Source organism: Anthonomus grandis, chromosome 2 (genome assembly GCF_022605725.1).
Source record: "Anthonomus grandis grandis chromosome 2, icAntGran1.3, whole genome shotgun sequence".
In the NCBI taxonomy this organism is placed as follows: Eukaryota; Metazoa; Arthropoda; class Insecta; order Coleoptera; family Curculionidae; genus Anthonomus; species Anthonomus grandis.
The window spans coordinates 28,526,669-28,547,568 of NC_065547.1; the positions used below are offsets into that span (position 1 = coordinate 28,526,669).

General features: G+C 32.3%; 1 protein-coding gene across 4 annotated transcripts in view; it reads left to right on the forward strand.

The window, feature by feature from the left end:
* The first annotated feature begins 2,768 nt into the window (after positions 1–2,768).
* Positions 2,769–20,900, forward strand: part of LOC126750368 (uncharacterized) — a 90,371-nt gene continuing 72,239 nt past the window's right edge. For 2 of the 4 annotated variants that reach the window (XM_050459965.1, XM_050459968.1), the window contains exons 1-2: positions 2,769–2,965; positions 15,636–15,866. In XM_050459965.1, coding sequence (XP_050315922.1) covers positions 15,751–15,866 — 116 coding nt within the window. In that variant the 5' untranslated portion in view covers positions 2,769–2,965; positions 15,636–15,750. Of the gene's footprint in view, positions 3,005–15,635; positions 15,867–20,900 lie in introns of all 4 variants that reach the window. The other 2 variants (XM_050459966.1, XM_050459967.1) reach the window with 2 other exon arrangements.

A 20,900-nucleotide genomic window follows, 5' to 3' on the forward strand; every position in this document is an offset into this window, starting at 1 on the left:
GCGAACTGCCTGATTCTGAATTGATCCCTACTCTCGAGCAGGGATTTTTGGACGATTCTAGGACAATTCTGAACCGGTCCAAAAAAAAAACCAAAACACCAAACTTTCAATTCGGAATCAATTCTAATTTAACCAAAACGCATAAAACAATCTGCGCATGTGCAAAACAATTCTAGGACGATTCTAATAGGAACCAAAACAAAGCTTTTATGTTTTGAACTTGGAAAATAATTCTCACAACGTAAACAAGAAGATTCAAGAAATCAACAGCTTTGTTTTGGTTCCTGTTAGAATCGTCCTAGAATTGTTTTGCACATGCGCAGATTGTTTTATGCGTTTTGGTTAAATTAGAATTGACTCCGAATTGAAAGTTTGGTGTTTTGGTTTTTTTTGGACCGGTTCAGAATTGTCCTAGAATCGTCCAAAAATCCCTGCTCGAGAGTAGGGATCAATTCAGAATTAGGCAGTTCGCACATGCGCAAAAAATATATCCTTACAATTTTACTCGACTTCACCAAATTTGAGAAGAAGAAGTAAATAAGTTATTTTTTATGCTTTGTTAATGTGTATTGTTTTTCTTGTAGATAGATTTCACTTAACCTACGAACTATCTATTAATTTTTTTAAAATCTATTGACATTTTTATTCCAGTCCTAATGTTTAAAAAAGTTTTAAAAAGGTCCAAAACCAAAGCAATAAGCAATATTCAAAATTTCAAAACAAGTTGTGTTTAGTAAATAAACAATCAGAATCAGCTGTTTACTGTCAGTGCGTCAAGCGTTCGGGTTCCATACCATACAGAATTGAAACGGGAGCGATTCCGGATTTTACTTTATGGCGCAACGAGTTCTGCGCAGTTCTAGAATCATCCCAAAATCGGAACCAAAACAAAGCTAACATCAATAACACTTCTGACAGTTTTGACATTCCCCCACTATTTTACTGTACCTACAGTAGCTTTTATCCCCAGTCAATCCAGTAAAGATTAATGACGTCACTGACGCATTTATGACGTCATTCAGTACTGAATCAGTAAACTGAAATAAATATCGCAACGACGTCCAGTAAATTCAGTACTGACAGTTGATAACGGTACATACCGACAGTCTAAATATTAGTAAATATTACCTATACCTTTCATCGGTATTGCATTCGCTTTGGAGACTGACCTAAACCATGAAAACACCCATTTGTCTAAGTTTTCAAAACGTTTTGAGTCTAAATACTAAACTATTTAACTAAATCTGATCTCATACATTTTAAGGATCAGATCAAGAGGAAATACAATAAACAAAAAAGTTACTGGCTTAAACATAACCTCACTCATATTTTTTTTCACACAGAAATAAACCCAAACTAATCAAAAATCAATTTAAAAAAATATCCGCTCAACCGCACCTTTACGTTCTTCACTCTATTTTTTGCAAATCTATTCGGTCTTTTGATAATTTATTATTTTCTGCATTTTTATTTGGTTTGGATGTCTTAATTGTTAGCACGCTAACAAACGCTTAAAGCGCCTTATACGGTGACGTCATGACTTGATCGCTCGAATGAGATGTCTTAAAGCCGCTTAAAACCGCTTACTCGCTAAAATATGGCTATACACTAATGACGACCGTCATTAGTGTCATTGCCTCTCCTGTCGTTAATGTCAATGTCAGTACTGTAACCTCAGGGGACTACACAGGAAAGGAAAATACTCGAAGCATTTTCAAGAAAGTAAATCAATTTTCTGGATTCCCCAAGTAAGTTTTACCTGATTTCAAATATAAAAATGTACAGTAGCATTTATAAGTAAGTTAAAACTTTTAAACTGCTATGAAAAACCGACCGAAATATCAGATCCCTGTGTCATTAAAAATATAATCATTATCCGTTACGTAATTGCCTCAAATTTTCCCTATATCTATACCCTATACATTATACACACAGCCTCAAAAAGTAATTTGAAATTAATCCGCAGCTAATATGTCTGGAAAAGTAAGCACATTAGTCAAACCACAATTGCGGGGTCTCCTTGCCAGGCAGATCAAATTGAACTTGACTTCTGCTGTTGTCTTATGCACAGTAGTCGCCATCGGTATTAAAGTTGCTGTTAATGACAATAGGAAGGCTTTATATGCTGAGTTTTACAAGTAAGTTTTTTATTTATGCAAAAGTTATTCAAGCACTGAGCATTATTTCTTTTTCCAGAAACTATGACATCAACAAGGAGTTTGAGAAAATGAGGGCAAAGGGTTTGTTTGACTCTTGCTAGAAAATAAGGAGCCTTTAAGCAATTCCAGTATCGACTTTGCGTAGGAGTTACTTTTAAGTTAGAAATCTCTTGTAATCTGTGTCGAATATGTTTCGAATCTTTGAAAAGATTTGTTCTAATAAATTTATTTAAACTGTAGTACATTTGGAGTATTTATTTAATCTCAGAGAATGGCAGGTAAGACTTGCTTTCAGCAGTTTCTTTTTATTGAGGAGGAAACATTTTACTATGTTGTCACATAGTAAATGATCAGCAGGTAAACTACGCTTTTCTCCCCTTAATTGACTTAATTTATAACCACTTCAATGTATCTTGCGCCCGCTCATGTTTTCTTTTGCATTTTCAAGTATTTTTCTGCCTTATTGAGTAATAAGATTTTAATGGAAGAATAACATGACAACATGGAAGCAATCAGCTGTTTAGGGTTGTTTCGTTTTCTTATGTTGGTCACGTGGCTCGGATGCCACTTTCTCTGTCAAATACGTCAAAACTTTTCGTAATGGCCGTCCGCGACGCGCACCCTAGTCCGCGCAAGTTCTATGGCGTCGAGTTGTTATTGTTGAGAGCGTTTAATTATTTTTAACAATATTATGTGTGTTTTTACGGACTTTTTACACGAAATTCTAGTAATTAGTGAGTGTTAAGTTTAGTTAATACAGTGCCCCAAAGGATTTTATGCACGGTAGAGCGGTTACAGTGTGAAAAGTATGTCACTAAAAATGGGGTATATAATGTTTCTTTGCCGTAAGCAAATTGATTTGTCTGCGATATTTTAATTAATATGTGTAACGGGAGACGTGGAACCGCCACAAAATGATAGTTTATTAAAAAATATGTTGTTTAAATGCACGTTTCGGCGGTCTGCGCCTCCCTAAATAACGAAAATTCGGTCTCGAACACATGGAATAACACTCCCCCGTCAGGTTTACAAAATGGCTGCGATCAGATCCAGCTTTTTATTTCACAATAATCGGTTCGAATTTTATCGGTTTTCGTTGTAAAAACAGAGGGACGCGGCCCGATTCCGCGGTTTGCGGCTGATTTTCGGATTTTTACCGTCCCGCCAACAGAGAAAATTCCCATTTACGGAAAATGCATTGCTCCAAATGGGAGACCCATTGCTGCTGGTGTAGTGGCGGAAGTGCCGAAAATCCTCGTTTTGTTTGGTTCGAAATGCATTTTAAAAGGCTCCACATTCGTTGTTTTGTTACGGAACTCTTTGTTGGGGTAGTTTCAGTTAATTTACAATAAAATTTTTGCAAATTTATATCTTGTAAACCTTAAGGGAGACCTTGAATACCATGCAATTAATAGGCACCTAATTATCAACATTGCTTGAGGGCAGAAGAAATGATTTTTAATATCAGATCCACTATGTGGAAGTACTGTAAGTGTGACTTTGGCTTATTTTTTTTCTTTTTTAAGGGCTCAATTACCCTCTGAAAAAATTGCAAATGTATTAAATTGTATTGAAACATGTCATAACCTTAATAAGTTTTAGAATTGATTTTTGAATGTTTCCTTCTTGCAAAAACACTTTTTAGAAAACTCACCTAATATTATAAGAAATAAAACACAAAATGTGTGTAATTTTATTGCAAACAATATATAACAACAAATAATATAAAACTTAAGCTGAATGAAATATGTATTCAGATCAAAAGTATTTCTGGCTTTATATCTGTAAGATATAAGAATGAAGCTGGAATACCAGAATGCTAAAAATGATACAAATTTGTTTCCACAATATAGTTGTTTTGTTTTATCAAATAAAATAAGTAAATAGAAAAATCCGACCTTTATTAAACATTAAAAAAAATATCAAATCAAAAGTAATTTATTTGGCATAAAGAGTCAATACATTCCTCGAAACAAAATAAAGATAATATTTTAAATTACATCTTCTCTGGGCAAAGAGGTCTGTCCCATGATTTTCAACAACCAATACTCTTTAGCTACTGACAAAAGAAGCCAAGAGTGGGACAAACCCGTCAACTTAAAATTAATTAATAAGGAAACTAAAAAAAAAAACCACAAAAAAAAATCATCAAACTAAATAAATTATTACAGAATATGGCAAAGTCTAGCAAATTTTGCTATTCAAATCAAATCAAATACGCTTTATTTTCACAGAACATAGAAATAATAATATAGAATATAGAGTAAACAAACAGACATTAAAAGAAACAAATAGGAACACATAAAAAATAAATTGGTCAATAAAATTAAAATATCAGAATTTATAAAACGTTTAAATATCACATAACAAAGCATAATAAAAACATTTAAAATAGTAGTCATTACAATTGGTCAATATCTGTGTAGTAATTATTCATCCTGCAATACTGTAAAACCCACCTTAAATAATTTTTTTTTTTCACCAAATATGAACCTCCTATAGTAAATCAATAAAGTCAAATTCAAAATTTAAATATGGTTCAAGAAGTATTCTTGTATAGTGTAGTAGCCTTTTACAACTAACATCTTTGTTAGCTCTCTTATAAATAACTTAAATATAAGAAACTGTCTTATGAAGAGGCCATGGAAGATGGTTAAATATTTTTTTACTTTCATAAAAATTGATTTTTTGGTTAAAGAAGATGTAGGGATTGGTAAATTTATATTATATGTGGACCAAATATTATTTACATTTTCCGATTGGAGTCTTCAGTATAAATAAAGAAGGAAGAGTCAAGATTTTCTGGATAATAAACTGAGCTTTGCAAGATTCATGATACTTAAGAAGACATAAATGTTTTAGAGCACTCTTTTGCAGCACGATAAGTAGTTAAATAAATTTGCAAATGCATGTTCCTAAAAACAAATCCCAAAGCATAAGTGTGATTGTACCAATGATCTTACTTCTAACTGTTCTTATGGCAAAACATCAAGATGCTAACTTAGAATGGAGCTGCGCAATGTGATCTTCGAACTTTAATCTACTGTCAATAAGTATACCTAAGAATTTATTAAAATTATTAATAGTAACAATTTATGAACCCAAAGAAACATCTAAAATACATTTAAAATTTCTATCAAAATTAAATATTATTAAATCTATTTCAATCAAGTTAAATCAAATATTTATCAATATATTACACAGTTTGTGTTTGTACAAGTCAAAATGTAAGTCTAATGACTAGAAATAAATATAAAAAGAAGTATAAAACAGCAGAAATTTAAATCATTACACACCAAAATCTAAGCACAATTCATATAAAATATAACAAACAGAACAAGTAAAGAAAATAAACTTTCATACAGAATCATCAGATCAAACCCCGAAATCTAAAACATAAAAATAAACACCTGGATAAAGCTGCATCAATGATAATCCATACTCAAACACTTAAAAGAATAATTTACCACAACAAGAACATTATTTAGAATCATCAGTCAAACAAAATTAACATAGTTTCCAAGTAGGTATTCCTCAAAAGAATAAAAGGCACCATTTACCAGATATAATTTAATCTCCTTAAAAAATATCTTGGCTTTAAGATGTGTTATATGGACTGGAATAACATTAAAGAACTGGACACACTAGTAGTAGTCAGAACCTTGTCTGGTGGTAGAGAGTCTGTGATAATGTTTCTACTATGTCTGGTGTTGTAATGGTGTATATCTGAATAAGTTCTAACCTGTTATTAACAATGTTACTAACTAAACATTGATAGATGTAGATGCAAGGAAATGTACTGACATACTATTGTGTCAGGATGAGGTATTTCTTGGTAAAGCCATTTTTGCATATTGTCAATCTCTGTTTACAAACTTTAATCCATCCTTGTCTTGGTTGACAAGTAAGGTCAGTTAAATATTAATTAAAGGACAGGAATGAAGTGATAAATTTTTGACCTGTTAGTATTTTCAACAATTATGTCTAAGGTTTTTGAAATTATCTTGGTTGATCAATTTATGATCAAGAGGCATATAGCATAATATTTAAATATAAATTTGTTTTTAAGGAAGAAATCAACTGTAACTAACTTAATAACCCTTCACCAATATTTACACAATGCTTTTAATAAAAGTTCATGTAAATGTGACAAATATTTTAATTAAATTGCTTATCTCATATTTAAATAACACACATCAATATGTTGAAGTCAAGGGTTCTAATGTTTTTACTACCACCACTGGGCTTCCTCAAGGTTCCAATTTGGGACCTGTGCTGATTTTAGGATTTTCATAATTTACAAAGAAATTTAGAAATAATTGTAGGCTAGTGTGATTTAAATCATTTTAGTTTTAATGAAGAAAATGTTACACAATTTTGAATTTTTATTTATAATAATGCAATTTAGCTTAATGTTCTAAAAAACCCATAAAAGAGCACTTGTCATAGATGTGCTATTTTTGTTTCTATTTAGACATAATATCTGAATATCATAATATTCATATAACATGCAGTTTGATTCTTCACTGTGTTGAACTTTTTTATCTGAATTTTTTTCCAGATTGAATCATGAAAATAGAAGGTATAATTATCAACTTTACTTCAGGGTAGAAGACATATTGATGATTTTTAATGTCAGATGAACTAGGTGGAATAGTTTCAAATGTGTCTGATCTATTTAAGTCTTTTTTAGAGTTTTTTAACTTAGGTAGAGTGCAACAAAAATTTCTGGACATAATATAAAAGTGAATTTACAGGCTTTTCTTTATTTAAAACAAGCAACTTGTTGAACCATCTAGCTGCAATTCTTTGGGTATTTTCTGGCATTTTTCCAAGCAAGAATACATTGGGAGAAATTAGCATTTATTCTGTGTGATGTATTCATATATATCCTGATGTCTAAGAGAATTTGTTGTTATTAATTATGTTGTCTGACATAAGGAAGATTTTCTAGTATGTAAATAATGAAGGAAAAGTTAAGTATATCCAGCTTTAGCACTCAAGAGTCCTCCCTAGCACATACAAACGCAAATCAGTAAACCTTCCACTACACATGCACATCATAGGCCAAAATATTATAAAATATCCAAAAGTAAGCTGTCATGAGGGTGGCATCATAAACAAATCCACACAACTTTTGTAAAACCAACATACCACTTCAAGCCTCCTGCATACATTTTCCATAAGCAACTCACATTACAGTCTTATCTAAGAGATTACCAAGAAATTTGGCAGAAAAAACGATGTATGTGGTGATGTTCTTGCACTCACTATAGTATTCCTGAATGTAAATGCAATTTCATCAGCACAAAATTCACTATTTGGTTTTCAAAGGAGAGATCATTAACAAAAATCAAGAAGAGAACTGGTCCTAGTACAGAGGTCTGAGGAACATGCACTCTGATACTTTCTGGTCCCAGAGATTGTTCATTGACTTTAACCCTTGCGAGTGATCCTGTAGGTAATCTAAAAGGAACATTTTCTGTCCTTCCTGCTTTGTGAAAAACTCTATGAAAACAAATTAATATATGTAACTAATCATCTTGAGACTTTGTTAAAATCAATGTTTGATTTGTCGGAGTATACTCTCAGAATAGTTGCTGCTGGTTTTTTGGAAAAAAAAATTTTTTTACTGATATCTCTTTATCATCTTAAGTGCCACAGAAATTTCTTATTGATATTTGAGTAATGGAAAACACCTGTAGTAATAATATTTCAGTTTTCAGATAATTAAGCTCAACTTGAATGAGTTGGTAGGGTGGTGTCATTATAATGAAATAAAGCTTAATGCTTCTAAATGTAATCACATGATATATCAGTCAAGTTAAGAAATCAAACTTAGATTATTGAGTATTATGATAGTGCATAGATAAACATTATTTTTTTATTGATATTGAGCAATAGTTGTATTACAATTAGATAATGAAGTTTTGCTCATATACAGTGGACTTACTGAAATGTGCTTTAATACTTTGCTGGAGTGTTGCCAATCCATATTACATCAACCACCTTAAGGGGTGAAGTTGACAGGGTTCAAATGAAGCATCTATGTCCATTTTAACTTTTCCTTGATATAAATTTTAAAAGTACTCCCATAAAATTTATCTTTTTTATAAATCACATAATTACCTACCTGAAATACCTACTCATTTGAAAGATGCCAATGAAATGAGTGACGCTTTTGCAGATGTATACTGGTTGGCCACACTGATAGATAATTGAAGAGTGGTCAAGCTAAGTGATCTAAGTGCCAAAATTAAAAATTGCCAGAAATCAAAGAAAACTTGACAAATAAGGAAAACAAATGTAATTTTTTTATGGACAGTTGGCTTTATTAACAAACACAGAGATAAACTAAAACAAATGTTCTGTGGTAAGATATCAAAGAAACTTCGTAAAGCAAAATAAGTAAAGAAATAACAGAAATGATCTAAGTCCACAAAAATAACAAATTATTAAAAATCTAAAATAGTGATAAAAAATGCCCTATTGTCCTGATCAATGTACTTTAGCATTGCGCGAAGGTCTTTTTTCTTACTTTCCTTTAAGTCACTGAAATTTTTCTTGTACAATACTATGCTGGGCTCTTCTTTTGTCACACGTAACCAGGACGCTTGTGTAATGCCTAGTTTAGTTGTATTTATAAGTTTTGATGATAGTTTATCAAAATCAAAAAAAGTACATTCACCCATATCTAAGAGTCTGTATGGCCTGGAAGGTCTAGCAGCCGCAATTGCCGTTTTGACATCGTTTACTGTCTGAAGCTTAGAACGTTTTGCTTGTTTCTCGATAAGGGTAAAATCTCTATCTGAAGACGAAAAACTATGGCCGGAAACTAAAAATTTATGGTCGACGGTGTCAAAATGTCCATTGGCTACTAATAAAATGTATAAGAAAATGAACATTCAGTTTTTTAATTGCCCTGCGCAGTTGTCACGCCATATACATAGTTTTCGCTTATAAGTTGAAAGCTGACCTGTGTTCAAGGCTTGTAGAAGACATGAAACCATTTGGTTGCCACCTCGGCCCGACAGTCCTTCATGCCAGATGCACATTATCCCATCTGATGTATCTTGCACATGTATTCCAAAATTGTAGCATGACAACTGGCGGCTATAATACATACTACTATGCGTTAATTTTGGTAGGGAAAAAACTTTCTGTAGATCCATGGTAATGGTACAAGTATCGCTACCTGGAAGAGTACTACTCGCACTGTCTTCTTGAATGACCTTAAGAGCTTTATCTGTTTTTCTATGATGCAACTTCAGCTCGTTTTTAGCTTTTCTTGATACATTAAAGTCTATGTCCTTGCTTCTTAAAAAAAATAAATCACAAGTCTTGCACGTATCCACTCTAGGTCTTCTAAAAGAAAGATTTGGAACATCCTTTATAAAAACTCTTCTATAGAATTTGTATGTTATAGTGCAACCAGGATGTTTTATTTTAAAAGCATTGAATAGCTTATAGACATTAAGGTCAGGACTGAGATATTCTTTTTCACTTTTTGAACGGCTGTAGTCGTCCCTCGGAAAGCTGTTGATGTGGTCTTTTACCATCAGTCTATCATGAAGAGTGTACTTGAATTTTTTACAACCTCCTCTTTATCCTTGAGGGTTGTATGCCCCTCCTTTTTACGCCTAACAAGCGTGGTAATCTTTTGCGGACTGATAGCAAATATTTCCGAAAACGTTTTTTTACGTACCCTTTTTACGTTACCTTGCCCATTTGGAACAGCAAAAGCTATGGTACATTGTCGTCTGCTTTCTGCTGAATCATCGTAGGTACCATAGCGGCGTAGTTGGACTGGTAAAACTTGCAATAATCCCATGAGATAGCTGCCTTGCTCATTGAGTTTAAGGCCATGGTATAGATCGAAAAGCTTAACTTTCATATTAATCACATCAGTCACATTCCTACAGCTAAATTTACATTTACAGGTGAACTGAAATTAAAAAAATCTCAGGGTAATGTAACTATCGGCTGCAAAGATTTGACTATCGGGCCGCGCCGCGAGCGGTCTAAAATTTCAAGCGAAATATCGTTAAAAATCTCGTATAATAAAAATAAAACATCATTTTTGGGAACGGCTTTTCCATGTTTTTGCCAGCTTTGATTTTTGTGTAACATAAGATTTTCCACTCAATTTTCATCACTCTGTTTTTTTCTTCTTGATTTCGTATTTGTATTATCGCCAAACTCAATAGAGTTCATTGTAATTACTTTAACATATAAATACACAGACAATAACAATCGAATCTAACGACAAACCAACCAAGAATATCGACCTGCATACCGGCACTTAGCAAAGAATCCAGCCAGATCAATTAGCAAAGAATATGATACCGGACATAGAGGTGGCCCCATCTTTGGACTTCGTTTGCAAGCCCTAGGGTGAAATTGGCACTTAAATCTCATAGTAGGATATTGGCGGTGGCACATAGAATATATTGAGAGAAAAAAAACGAAAATTTATATTTTGGCACTTAGATCATTTAGCTCAACCACTCTTCAATTTGCTACTGAATTTCTATCGGGATGCAAGGCTGGAAAAGCTTAATAATGCTGAAATTGTTTTTAAGACATCTCAGAATATGATATATACATGCCATTTAAAAGAATAAAATCAAAAGGTATGGGTATTGACCAAATAAGTTATAATCTTGTTCTTTTTAACATTGAGCTTATTGCTCCATTTCTGACAAAGGTATTTAATTTATCTCTACACAAAGGGGAACTTCCACAAATATGAAAAACTTCTATTATCAAGCCCCTACCAAAGCAAAATAGAATTGAAAATCTTTCAGAGCTAAGACCAATTTCTCTTTTACCCATCTTTGCCAAAATGTTTGAATTAATAGTGTTGGATATGTTGCTTGAATTTGTAAATATGCATGAAATTATACCCTTAGTACAGTCTGGTTTTTCGGAAAAATCATGGAACAGCCACAGCCCTGACAAAAGTAGCTTCCGAGATATCAACCAATATGGACTCCTCTTGTGTTTCTTGCCTGGTACTGTTGATTTCAGTCAAGGCCTTTGACCTTATAAATCTTGAGATGCTGTTGGCTAAAATGAGCTTCTTTGGTTTTTCAGTGAGTGTTTGCAAATGGTTCCAAAGTTATCTTCAACTGAGGATACAGATTGTTGAACTGGATGGAGCAAGATCTGAACCTGTTGTCACTGGTTATGGAGTGCCCCAGAGTAGTATCCTCGGACCTTTATTATTTAGCTTCTACACTAGCAATCTTCCAGAGCAGATTTGGTTTTGTTCTGTAAATCTTTATGCAGATGACACACAGCTGCTATCCGGATTTCCTTCTCATAATGCATGTCAATGTATGCAGCAAATTAATGAGGACTCAAAGTCAATATTTAAATGGTCAAGACAGCATGGGATGATTTTGAATGCTAACAAGAGCACATACTTACTGATAGGTTCTAATACTTGTGCATAGAACTGAAGGTTTTAAAAACTCATTTGCCTATCAGGGTGGTGTATTTTTATTAAACTCTGAAGTATACAACTTAATAAGATCATGCTCACTTTTCACTTTCGAGAAGAAGTACAACACTTTTCTGTCTGTTAGATTCACATATACCTTTATTGTAATGTTAAGTAATTTTAAGAAACAAGTTTAGTATAAAGTAGTATCATATTGAAACTGCCCACTAATACTGAATTTTTCAGGTAGCATGGAAGAACACATTATGTGAATGTTACCTTTTATGTAATAATTTATTGTTTATTTATTTATTTATTGTTTATTCAATGATTGATGTTCAAGTCAGCTTGAAATGATTTCATGCACCTGCATAATTTACTCAAAACTAACAAATTTTTGGTATTTGATATCTTTAGGTTAGAAAAATATTTTATTATTTAATTAGATGTAACTTAACCTAACCATTCCTTTTTTTATAACTTGTAAATTCTAAATTAATTTATAAAAAGTCTTTACCCACTGTACAATAATTGAGTTAATTTAATATTTAAAAAAAGTTAAATATTCTTAAACTAATATTCATATTAAGTTTTTTTTTAATAAGTTCTTCTTGTAATTGTTCCTTCAAAATTAATAGATAAATTAAGTAAACTACTTGGTTATCAGGAGAAAACACATAAAAAACCTGAAAGGTATCTATAATCAGTATGAAGGTATACATCAATTTTGATGATTTAGTGTTGATTTAAATAAATTGCATAAAAAGGGTATGCTTTATTCAAATAAACCTTAAATTGGAATTGCAAATATAGCAATGTATAAACAACATACCCACCCAAAATAAAATTTATTCTTCAAACTTAACACTAACAACCAATTTTAAATTATTAAATTCAAAGCTTTTCTGAGCAAATGAAACAACATTGATAAATTAAATTAATCACAGTATAGTTTTTTTATTTAGAGAAAAAAATTACTTTACTATTTTTTATTACTTTATGAAGCATTATTTGTTTTTATTTAGGTTAACCTTACTTTTTTATAAACTCAAATTCAAACTCAAAAATGCTTTATTGTCAATATAAACATAGAAGTTGTAGACAAAGCCAATAGATTGTACATTAAAGGAATAAAAACGAGAAACTAATTTAAAATAAAATAAAATTATATATACAGTTATATATAATAATAATAATAATTATATATAATACAGGCATGTACAGTTAGTAGATATAAGATCTGTGTATAAGGATTTCATTATTTCTTATATATTTTTGTCATCTGAAAAAAAACATCATCATTTGAGGGGTAATCAGTTCTTCCAATTGTTATTTTGAAAATGAAATTGCACACTCTAGGAAATGTCAGAACAACACAATGGGTTTTATTTAATGTAATGACACTTTAATTCCTGATTTAAAAAAGCCTTAGGAGCTAAGTAATAAAAGTTGAAACACACTCTTCTGGTCCTTTATAGCAATTTTAAAATCAGAATGTTTTCATTCTCTCTTATCGGATAGAGAATAGGTGTGATTGGGATTCTCCTAATCAATTTTTAACATAACTCTCCTTGTCTAATGACCTATTGGATATTTGAAAAAAAATGGGTTTTCTAATGAATCTAGTAGAGACAGTCCATATGTGACTCGTTTTGCTGAATAACTGGTTATAGTGCCCTTACCTGTCTGCAATTATCTCCCAAATCAATGGAACCCTTTTAAGTCAGTAATTGCTCAAGAAGAAATATAGTACATATCCACCTCAACAGTTACCCAGAAGAAATAAGTAATTGCCTCTTTGCAATATACGTTGACTTTGAATTACTGACATAATAAAAAGAATTGTGGAGTCAAGAATATTTATTAAATTTCCCTTAAAGGTTGGAATTTAAATAAGACAGGGCTTTTGATGCCCAAATTTTATATGGGGTTCTTCATTCTTGTAAAATATTCTACTTATCTATGAGCAATAATCTGTCAAAACAATCTAATACTGAAGAAATGATTAATAAACTTTGTAGAAATGATTAATAAGAGTTGTAGTGTTTAAAAAACTTAGGGATGTAATAACAGGGAAAACAGCGTCATCCGTCCCCATGTGTTCTCGAAAGCCAAATTGATTTGAAATCAGTACATTGTTCCTATTTAAAAAACCAATGACTCTAACCTTGACGAGTTTTCCTATAAATTTAGCCAATGTCGGAAGAAGAGAAATTGGAGTTTGAAGAACCTGAAGCATCCCCACCTTTGTGTAAACAGTATGATTATAGCCTTTTTTAGGAAGTCTGGAAAATGTCCTCTAGAAAACGATTTATTTATAACAGTTCTTGAAATATGCAAAGATACATGCAGTCCTACCCCGCGGACTTTGTTATATTCTTTTGTTATTTAGTTCATACCTAGATCATAGAGAACAAATAGTTTGTGTGACATATTCTGGCTCACCAATGTTTTCCCACTCCCAAGTTATTGGAAGAGGCTCAATCTTGGGACCTGTGCTCTTCCTATTATAAGTCAATGGTTTGCCTGAGCTGTTCTCTTCTGATATGGTTTGTCAATTTTCGGACGGCACATCAGTTATAGTTTTGAGGAAGACAATGGTAGCTCTTTCACGGGGCTGCTCAACTGCAGTAGAGCACATGAGGACCTGGTGTCTGGACAGTAAGTTCTGTTTGAACTCTAGTAAAATAGGGTTGATTAATTTTTCGAAGACCACTGTTGAAGCTCTACCTGTGTGATTTGGAGGGCAGTCAATCCCTGTAGCCGATAGTATTAAATTCTTAGGAATACACATTGACCCCAATTTAAATTGGGAGAAACATATTATAAACCTTTATTCCAGATTATCTAGTTTGTGCAGATTAATTAGAAAATTAAGGGATGTAGTATTTAAGGTATCTCTTCACCTATTTGATTTCAGACAGGTACAGTTGATCTTACAATATGGTATCTGTTTCTAAGGATCAGCAAGAGGAGCTCTAGATATATTTAGAATGCAAAAACGTATCAGTCGTTGTTTATTGGCTCTGACCTACAGAACTTCCTGTAGACCTTACTTCAGCAGACTAAAAATACTCACCACTCCCTCCTTATACTTTTCTTCCTTGGGGTTATTTGTGAAAAAACACAATAATTTGTTTGTTGAGAATAGGGCAATATATGCTGAGGATGTGACTATGATTACACGACTTAGAAACGATCTGCATATTCCATTGGATAATTCAGCCTACTATGAAAGGGGTTCTCATTATATGGCCATTAGGGCTTATAGAATGGTACCTGCTGATATTAGAAGTGTTGAATCTATAGTCCAGTTTAAAAAAGCTGTTTACCACTGGTTGCAGATTAAATGTTTTTATAATTTTACTTTTAGATAATCATTGTAACTTATGTAAGATGTTTAGAATATTTATTTTAAATTTTGTTATTGGCTACTGCCTCTATGAATTCTAGATAAGAAAAATCAATGTATCCTATGGGAGCTAGATTCTCCTTTGTATGACGTTGCTTTGTCGTCCTGTATACGATTTTGTTGGCAAGTAAAGGATATTATTATTATTATAGAGGAGATGCATTTTAGGATACAGGTTTATAAGGAAAAAAAGTCTTATTTTGATTACAATAAATTCCTAAAATTCGCACCGAATGTTTTAAGTACTAGCAGTTAAGTGTAGTTTATAAGTAGCTTTGTTTATGACCTGCTGAATAATATAGCATTTTTAACTATGTCTTCGTATTTTAACTAGGTCTTTATGGTACTACCAGAGACCCTAGGGAATGACAAGGAGAAAATATTGTCATCCTATGGTAACATGGAAAAAAGCTGCTTGAGAACATTGTTTCTAGGAAGCAAGATATACATTGGATGTAGAGGATTAAGCTAATAAAAAATATCTTATTTATTTCTGTAATAAAGAATAGCAAAAGGCTTGTATAACAAATGCTGTAGTCTGACAGATGCAATCTGGATGGTTTAAATGTTTTTTTCTGATATATCTTCATTAATAAAACATTGAATTTCTTGTTTTTAGGCTAAATAACTTCAAACTCTGGATGGCTCTCCCCACTGTACCTTGTGTGAGCGCGCCCGCTCGAGGCGCCCCCGACTTTCGGCGCGACAAGGCGCCTTACTATTCGCGTAACTAAATGGCCCCCGATAGTGGCCATCACTCGTCCGAGTCAGACGTCTCAACTATAATCACTTGTGAGGGGACTCTTGGACACCCAGAGTTTCCCCGTCAATTTCAGAAAGTCGTTGATAGGTTAGTATCAGGAACTGGTATTGATTTTGATTGAACACATTTACACAGGGTATTACTAAAAATGACAAATTAACATTATGATAACTTGAAATGTCGTGTTGAATCTGTTACATACAGTGAGGACAGATTGCAGGAGCGCAGGTTGGCCAAATTCATTTAAAATTCAGAGATGTGTTCGAAAAAAACGCTCGGACACGGCGATTTTTATTTTTTGTCGCGATTTTTTTGATGATGCATTCATATATGGTAAACCAGAAATAAGCAATGACCATCAACTTCAATTTTTTAAATGGAAACACCTATTTTTTATTCCATTTTTGAATTCTGCATAGAATTTTAAGTATATTTTGTATACTATGTCTTATACCTAACACTAACATTATTAATAAATTTGCAACTGCTTGGGTCATTTGAGCATATTCAGACATGTTTTTTCATAGTTTTTTAACAGGTATATTTGATTGTTGTAACCATTTAATCGCATGGAAACAGTATGTATTACTTTACATAAATGTCAAGTGCAGTTGTAAAGTTTAAAAGTATGGGTTTAACTGAAAAACAAAGAATTGAAATTTTGACAAGACTCGAACACAGACCGAAGTTTGCGATCTGTTAAACAATTAATTATCAATCATAATTAAACAAGTACCCGGAGAGGCTTATTACACGTTCGGTAGTAAGCAAAATAAAAAAAAGTTTAGAGATTTTGGTCGTGTTAGAGACAAATATGACCTGGACCGTCCCACGCTTCCAGAAAACAGACAATTAGATATTTTGCTCAATTTACAAGAAAATCCACATAAATCAACTCCACAAGTTGCTGATCAGTCGGTTAGTAAATCATGTGTTCTAAAATATTTGCATAGGAATAAATGGAATTTAATTCAGGAGCTTATTGAAAATGATCACATCTGCAGAATAGAGTTTTGCGTGAGTTTTTTTTTGAATAAATGTAATGCAAACCCACAATTTTTATATAAATTAATTGTTTTTTTCGACGAGGCAAGTCGTTTTTTAAATGGTTTTGTAAATAGGTAAAATTTTTGTTATTGGGCACCAGAAAATCCACACTGGAGTATGGAAAGTCACAGACAATGTGTCCCTATTTTATTGAGGGCGCACTTACCTCTGAAAAATATTTAGAGTTGCTTCAAAATCAGTACCTAGTTTAATTGCACTTTATCCAAATGGTGAAAACCGATTTATACCGGCAAATTCGATTTGGTTCCAACAGGATGGCGCCGCTTTACTCTATTCGCGAATAGATGGATTGGAAGGGGAAGTTTTCTTGAACGGCCAGCAAGGTCGCCAGATTTAACCCCATTGGATTTTTATCTATGGGGTTGTCTAAAATCTAAAGTTTATTTTGATAAACCTGAAAGTTTTTTTTTTTTTTTTTTAAATACGGATCTGCGTTTCTTATAACTTAGTCTAAAAGCAATTTTTATTCCCTTTAAAATGATGTATCTCATTCATATGTTTTCCAACATTTTGATATTAATAACCATCATCAGAAATTTTTCATTAATGCAGGCAGACCTGATTTTTTTAAAATTGTAAATTAATTACTTATTTATACAGTAAAAATTTTATCTTTTTGGTTGTTATTTATAAACGCTGTAAATAATATAAAAGTTGTAATATTAATAATAATTCCATTTTAGACATAAAATGACTTGGTTTTTTAAATAACATTTAAAAAGTGTACAATTTGCTTACCTGTCATCAATTTATTTAATCAACAATAATTATGAACTAAATTGTTATTAATCTATATGTTCAAGATGACCACCATTATTTTGTAAGCATTGTCGCGCATTGGATACAATTTTCCTTTGAATGTTCCTTAACATATGCGGAAAAATTGCACGCTTCTATTTTTAAACTTAGGTCCTCTAAATTTTGAGGCGTATAGTTTGATAAACCTGGTCCTTAATAAAACCCCATATGTAAAAATCCATTGGTGTTCTATCAGGCGATCTTGCGAGCCAATTTATAGGATCGTTATTACGAATCCAAGGATGTGGTTTAAAATTGTTCAGAAACCTTGTACAACGCCGATTTCGATGTGCAAGTGCACCATCATGTTGAAAATATTCTAGGTTTCTTATCACATCAAGAGGGATATTATTCAAAAGATTAAGTTAAATGTTTACTGAAAAAAATGGTCCATCTAGTTGTGTGTCGAGTATTCCCAGCCAAACATTTATGCCTAACCTCTCTTGGAAATCCCTTTCTCGATTAAAATTTTGATTTCCCTGAGTCCAATGATAGAGGATATTTCTGTTAAACCAACCAAATTAAAAAATTCCAAATAACCATTACGCATAACCATTATTTCAAAATCGACTCTCGTCGCTCCACAAAATGTTTTTTAATAAGTTAGGGTCACGCCTTAGATTACCTAAAACCCAATATTTTTTTGGCGGAAATTTTTGAAATTCCAGTCTTTTTTTGCGTTTTCTTTGTGGGTTCTTAAAAGAAAAGTATATTGGCGCAAATTGCTTTCTAGCCTGGCAAATAGTCTAAAACTTGGGATTCGTCTTTCTGGATACAGATTTGTGTATATTTGAAGTACATCATTTACATTGTGAAATGCTCTTGCATAACAAAACTATACATCTAGCCGTTCTTTCTTTGAAAACTTCATTTTGACACAAAAATAAACCAAAGGAAATAAATCAAGAAAGTAACTTAACAAGTAAGAAAAGAGAGTAACTAACTATTTTCAAGGGAGCACAGCATCGCAAAGGGATGTGATTTCAGAGGAACATGTACCTCCAAGATTAACAATCTGGGTTCTACCTCTGATGAATCCCAAAATCCACTGAAGAAGAGGCCCCACAATACCTAAAGCCCTAAGCTTCTGCAAGAGTACCCCATGGTTAACCCTATCAAAAGCCTTGGAAAAATCTGTATATAGAGAGTCAACCTGAAGTCCCTTCTCCAAGCAGTGGTAGAGGTAGTTGACATACAGCACCAAATTAGCATCAGTAGATCTGCCTTTTATAAATCCAAATTGCTCAGGATTAAATAAAGATTTAAAACTCCAGGCAATCCTATCACTGACCAGGCAGTCAAGCAGCTTTGGCAACTCAGATTGGTTACACACAGCCCGATAATTGGAAATTTCATTACTACTACCAGATTTAAAATTGGGTTTTAGAAAACTTCTCTTCCAGAGAGTGGGATAAGTACCAGTACCTAGAGATTTGTTAAAAATGAACAGTATTGGTTGCTCTTAATTACTTAAGTTTCTCTTAATTACGTAAGTAGGCTTTTCTCTTAAGTATAGAAACATTCATGCTGTAACTATCACACCTTTCTGAGTTTTTTAACCCCATTATGGCATCACGAACTTGAATTTCTGAACTTGAGAAAAAAGAAAATAAAAACTGTGTGTTTATATTTTGTAAATGGGAAGAAAATTTTTTTTTAGCTGGTAGTAATTTTTATATAATGTTGTGTGCTCTTATCTAAAAAAAAATGTGTTGAAATCAGTAAGGCTTAAATTTCATAAGGATTCATTCCTGATTTCCCCCATGTGGCAGTTCACTATATCCCACATGGCTTTAGGTTTATTAGATTTGGATTGTATATATTTATTATTGGCCTGTTTTTGGCCTCTTCTATTTAATTTCGACATGGAAACCTATATTTATGGAAAGTATCTCTATTTTTATCTGTTGGATGTTGCATATAAAATGATCCAATAAATATATAGATACACAATCCGTTCTGTCCGTTTTTGGTTTATAAGCAATAAAACTCACAATAGGCATAGGGTTTATTATTGCTGTTAAATTTATTAATATGTAATATTTCTATGAAGTAAATTTCACAAGATCTAAGTGTACCTCTTAATAGTCATTTTAATTTTATAGGTCTAAAATAGACTTAAAATGTTATGCTTCTTTCAGGGGATATTCTAAAGATTCTCTGTAGTCTTACAATGAAACATTTAGGGCTTCATTATTTACATCTTTCTGTACATCCTTGATTTCACTGTGTAACATAAACCCTATAAATGTTGATGATTCTTCTGTTGTTTCTCTTACTAACTCTTCCTTGTAGGCAAGTTGTACCAGAATCCTTCCAGAATTGTCAACCCAACTTCACATCTCTTAAATCTGATATTATCACATTTAATGACAGCATTTTGTAGTCTTCGATCCAACATCCAAGGGAAATAACCAGTTCCGTCAAGTTCTGTATAGTCCTTTTTGTCATGTTGCCAACTAGAGTTATCTCTTAAATCTGATTTTGTCACTTTCATTGCCAATATTTATTGTCTTTAGGGTAAATATTCAAGGATTCTAGAATATTCAAATTTTTTATCAGTTTTTTTTGTGTAGTAGCTTCAAAATAATTAACATTCTCCAGGTTCAGTGTCACTATAAACTGTCCTTAAATATTCAGTTGATATCAATCAGGCAGTTGGTGGGTAATACCTACCCTGCCCTAAAAGACATTGGAATTGGAATAACACATTGATTGTTAAGTAATGAATAAGTATTAAAGTGACCAAGACATCTAAATATAAATGAATTAAATTATTAATTGTATATTAATTATGTATAAAGAAATCCCCATTGAACAGGATATGTTAAATGATATTGCATGTTTTTGTATATCTAGCTGTTTATCTTTCTAGGTACAGTGTAACTATATTTAATATTTTTGACTGATGTGGATTAATTGGAAGTAAACATGATAAATACATCATATATGTATGATTAATTCAATAGTGGAAATGTTTAAAAGGCAATAGTTTTAATAGGTAAATAAATCAATAAGAATTAGTTAATATCTCAGCCTTGAGCCTTATATGTGGCTTCACTGGCATTGACCTTCTGGAGCACTGCTGGGTGAACAACTTGACCTTTAAAAGAGTTCATAAGTCTTATATTTTACATAATATTTTATGTTTCTTGTCTTACCTAGGAGAACCATAAAATACCTAATTTTTTTATTTGTTCTGTTTTTTATAAATTAACAGCAAAAGCGATAAACCTATTAATCTTTACAGCCGTT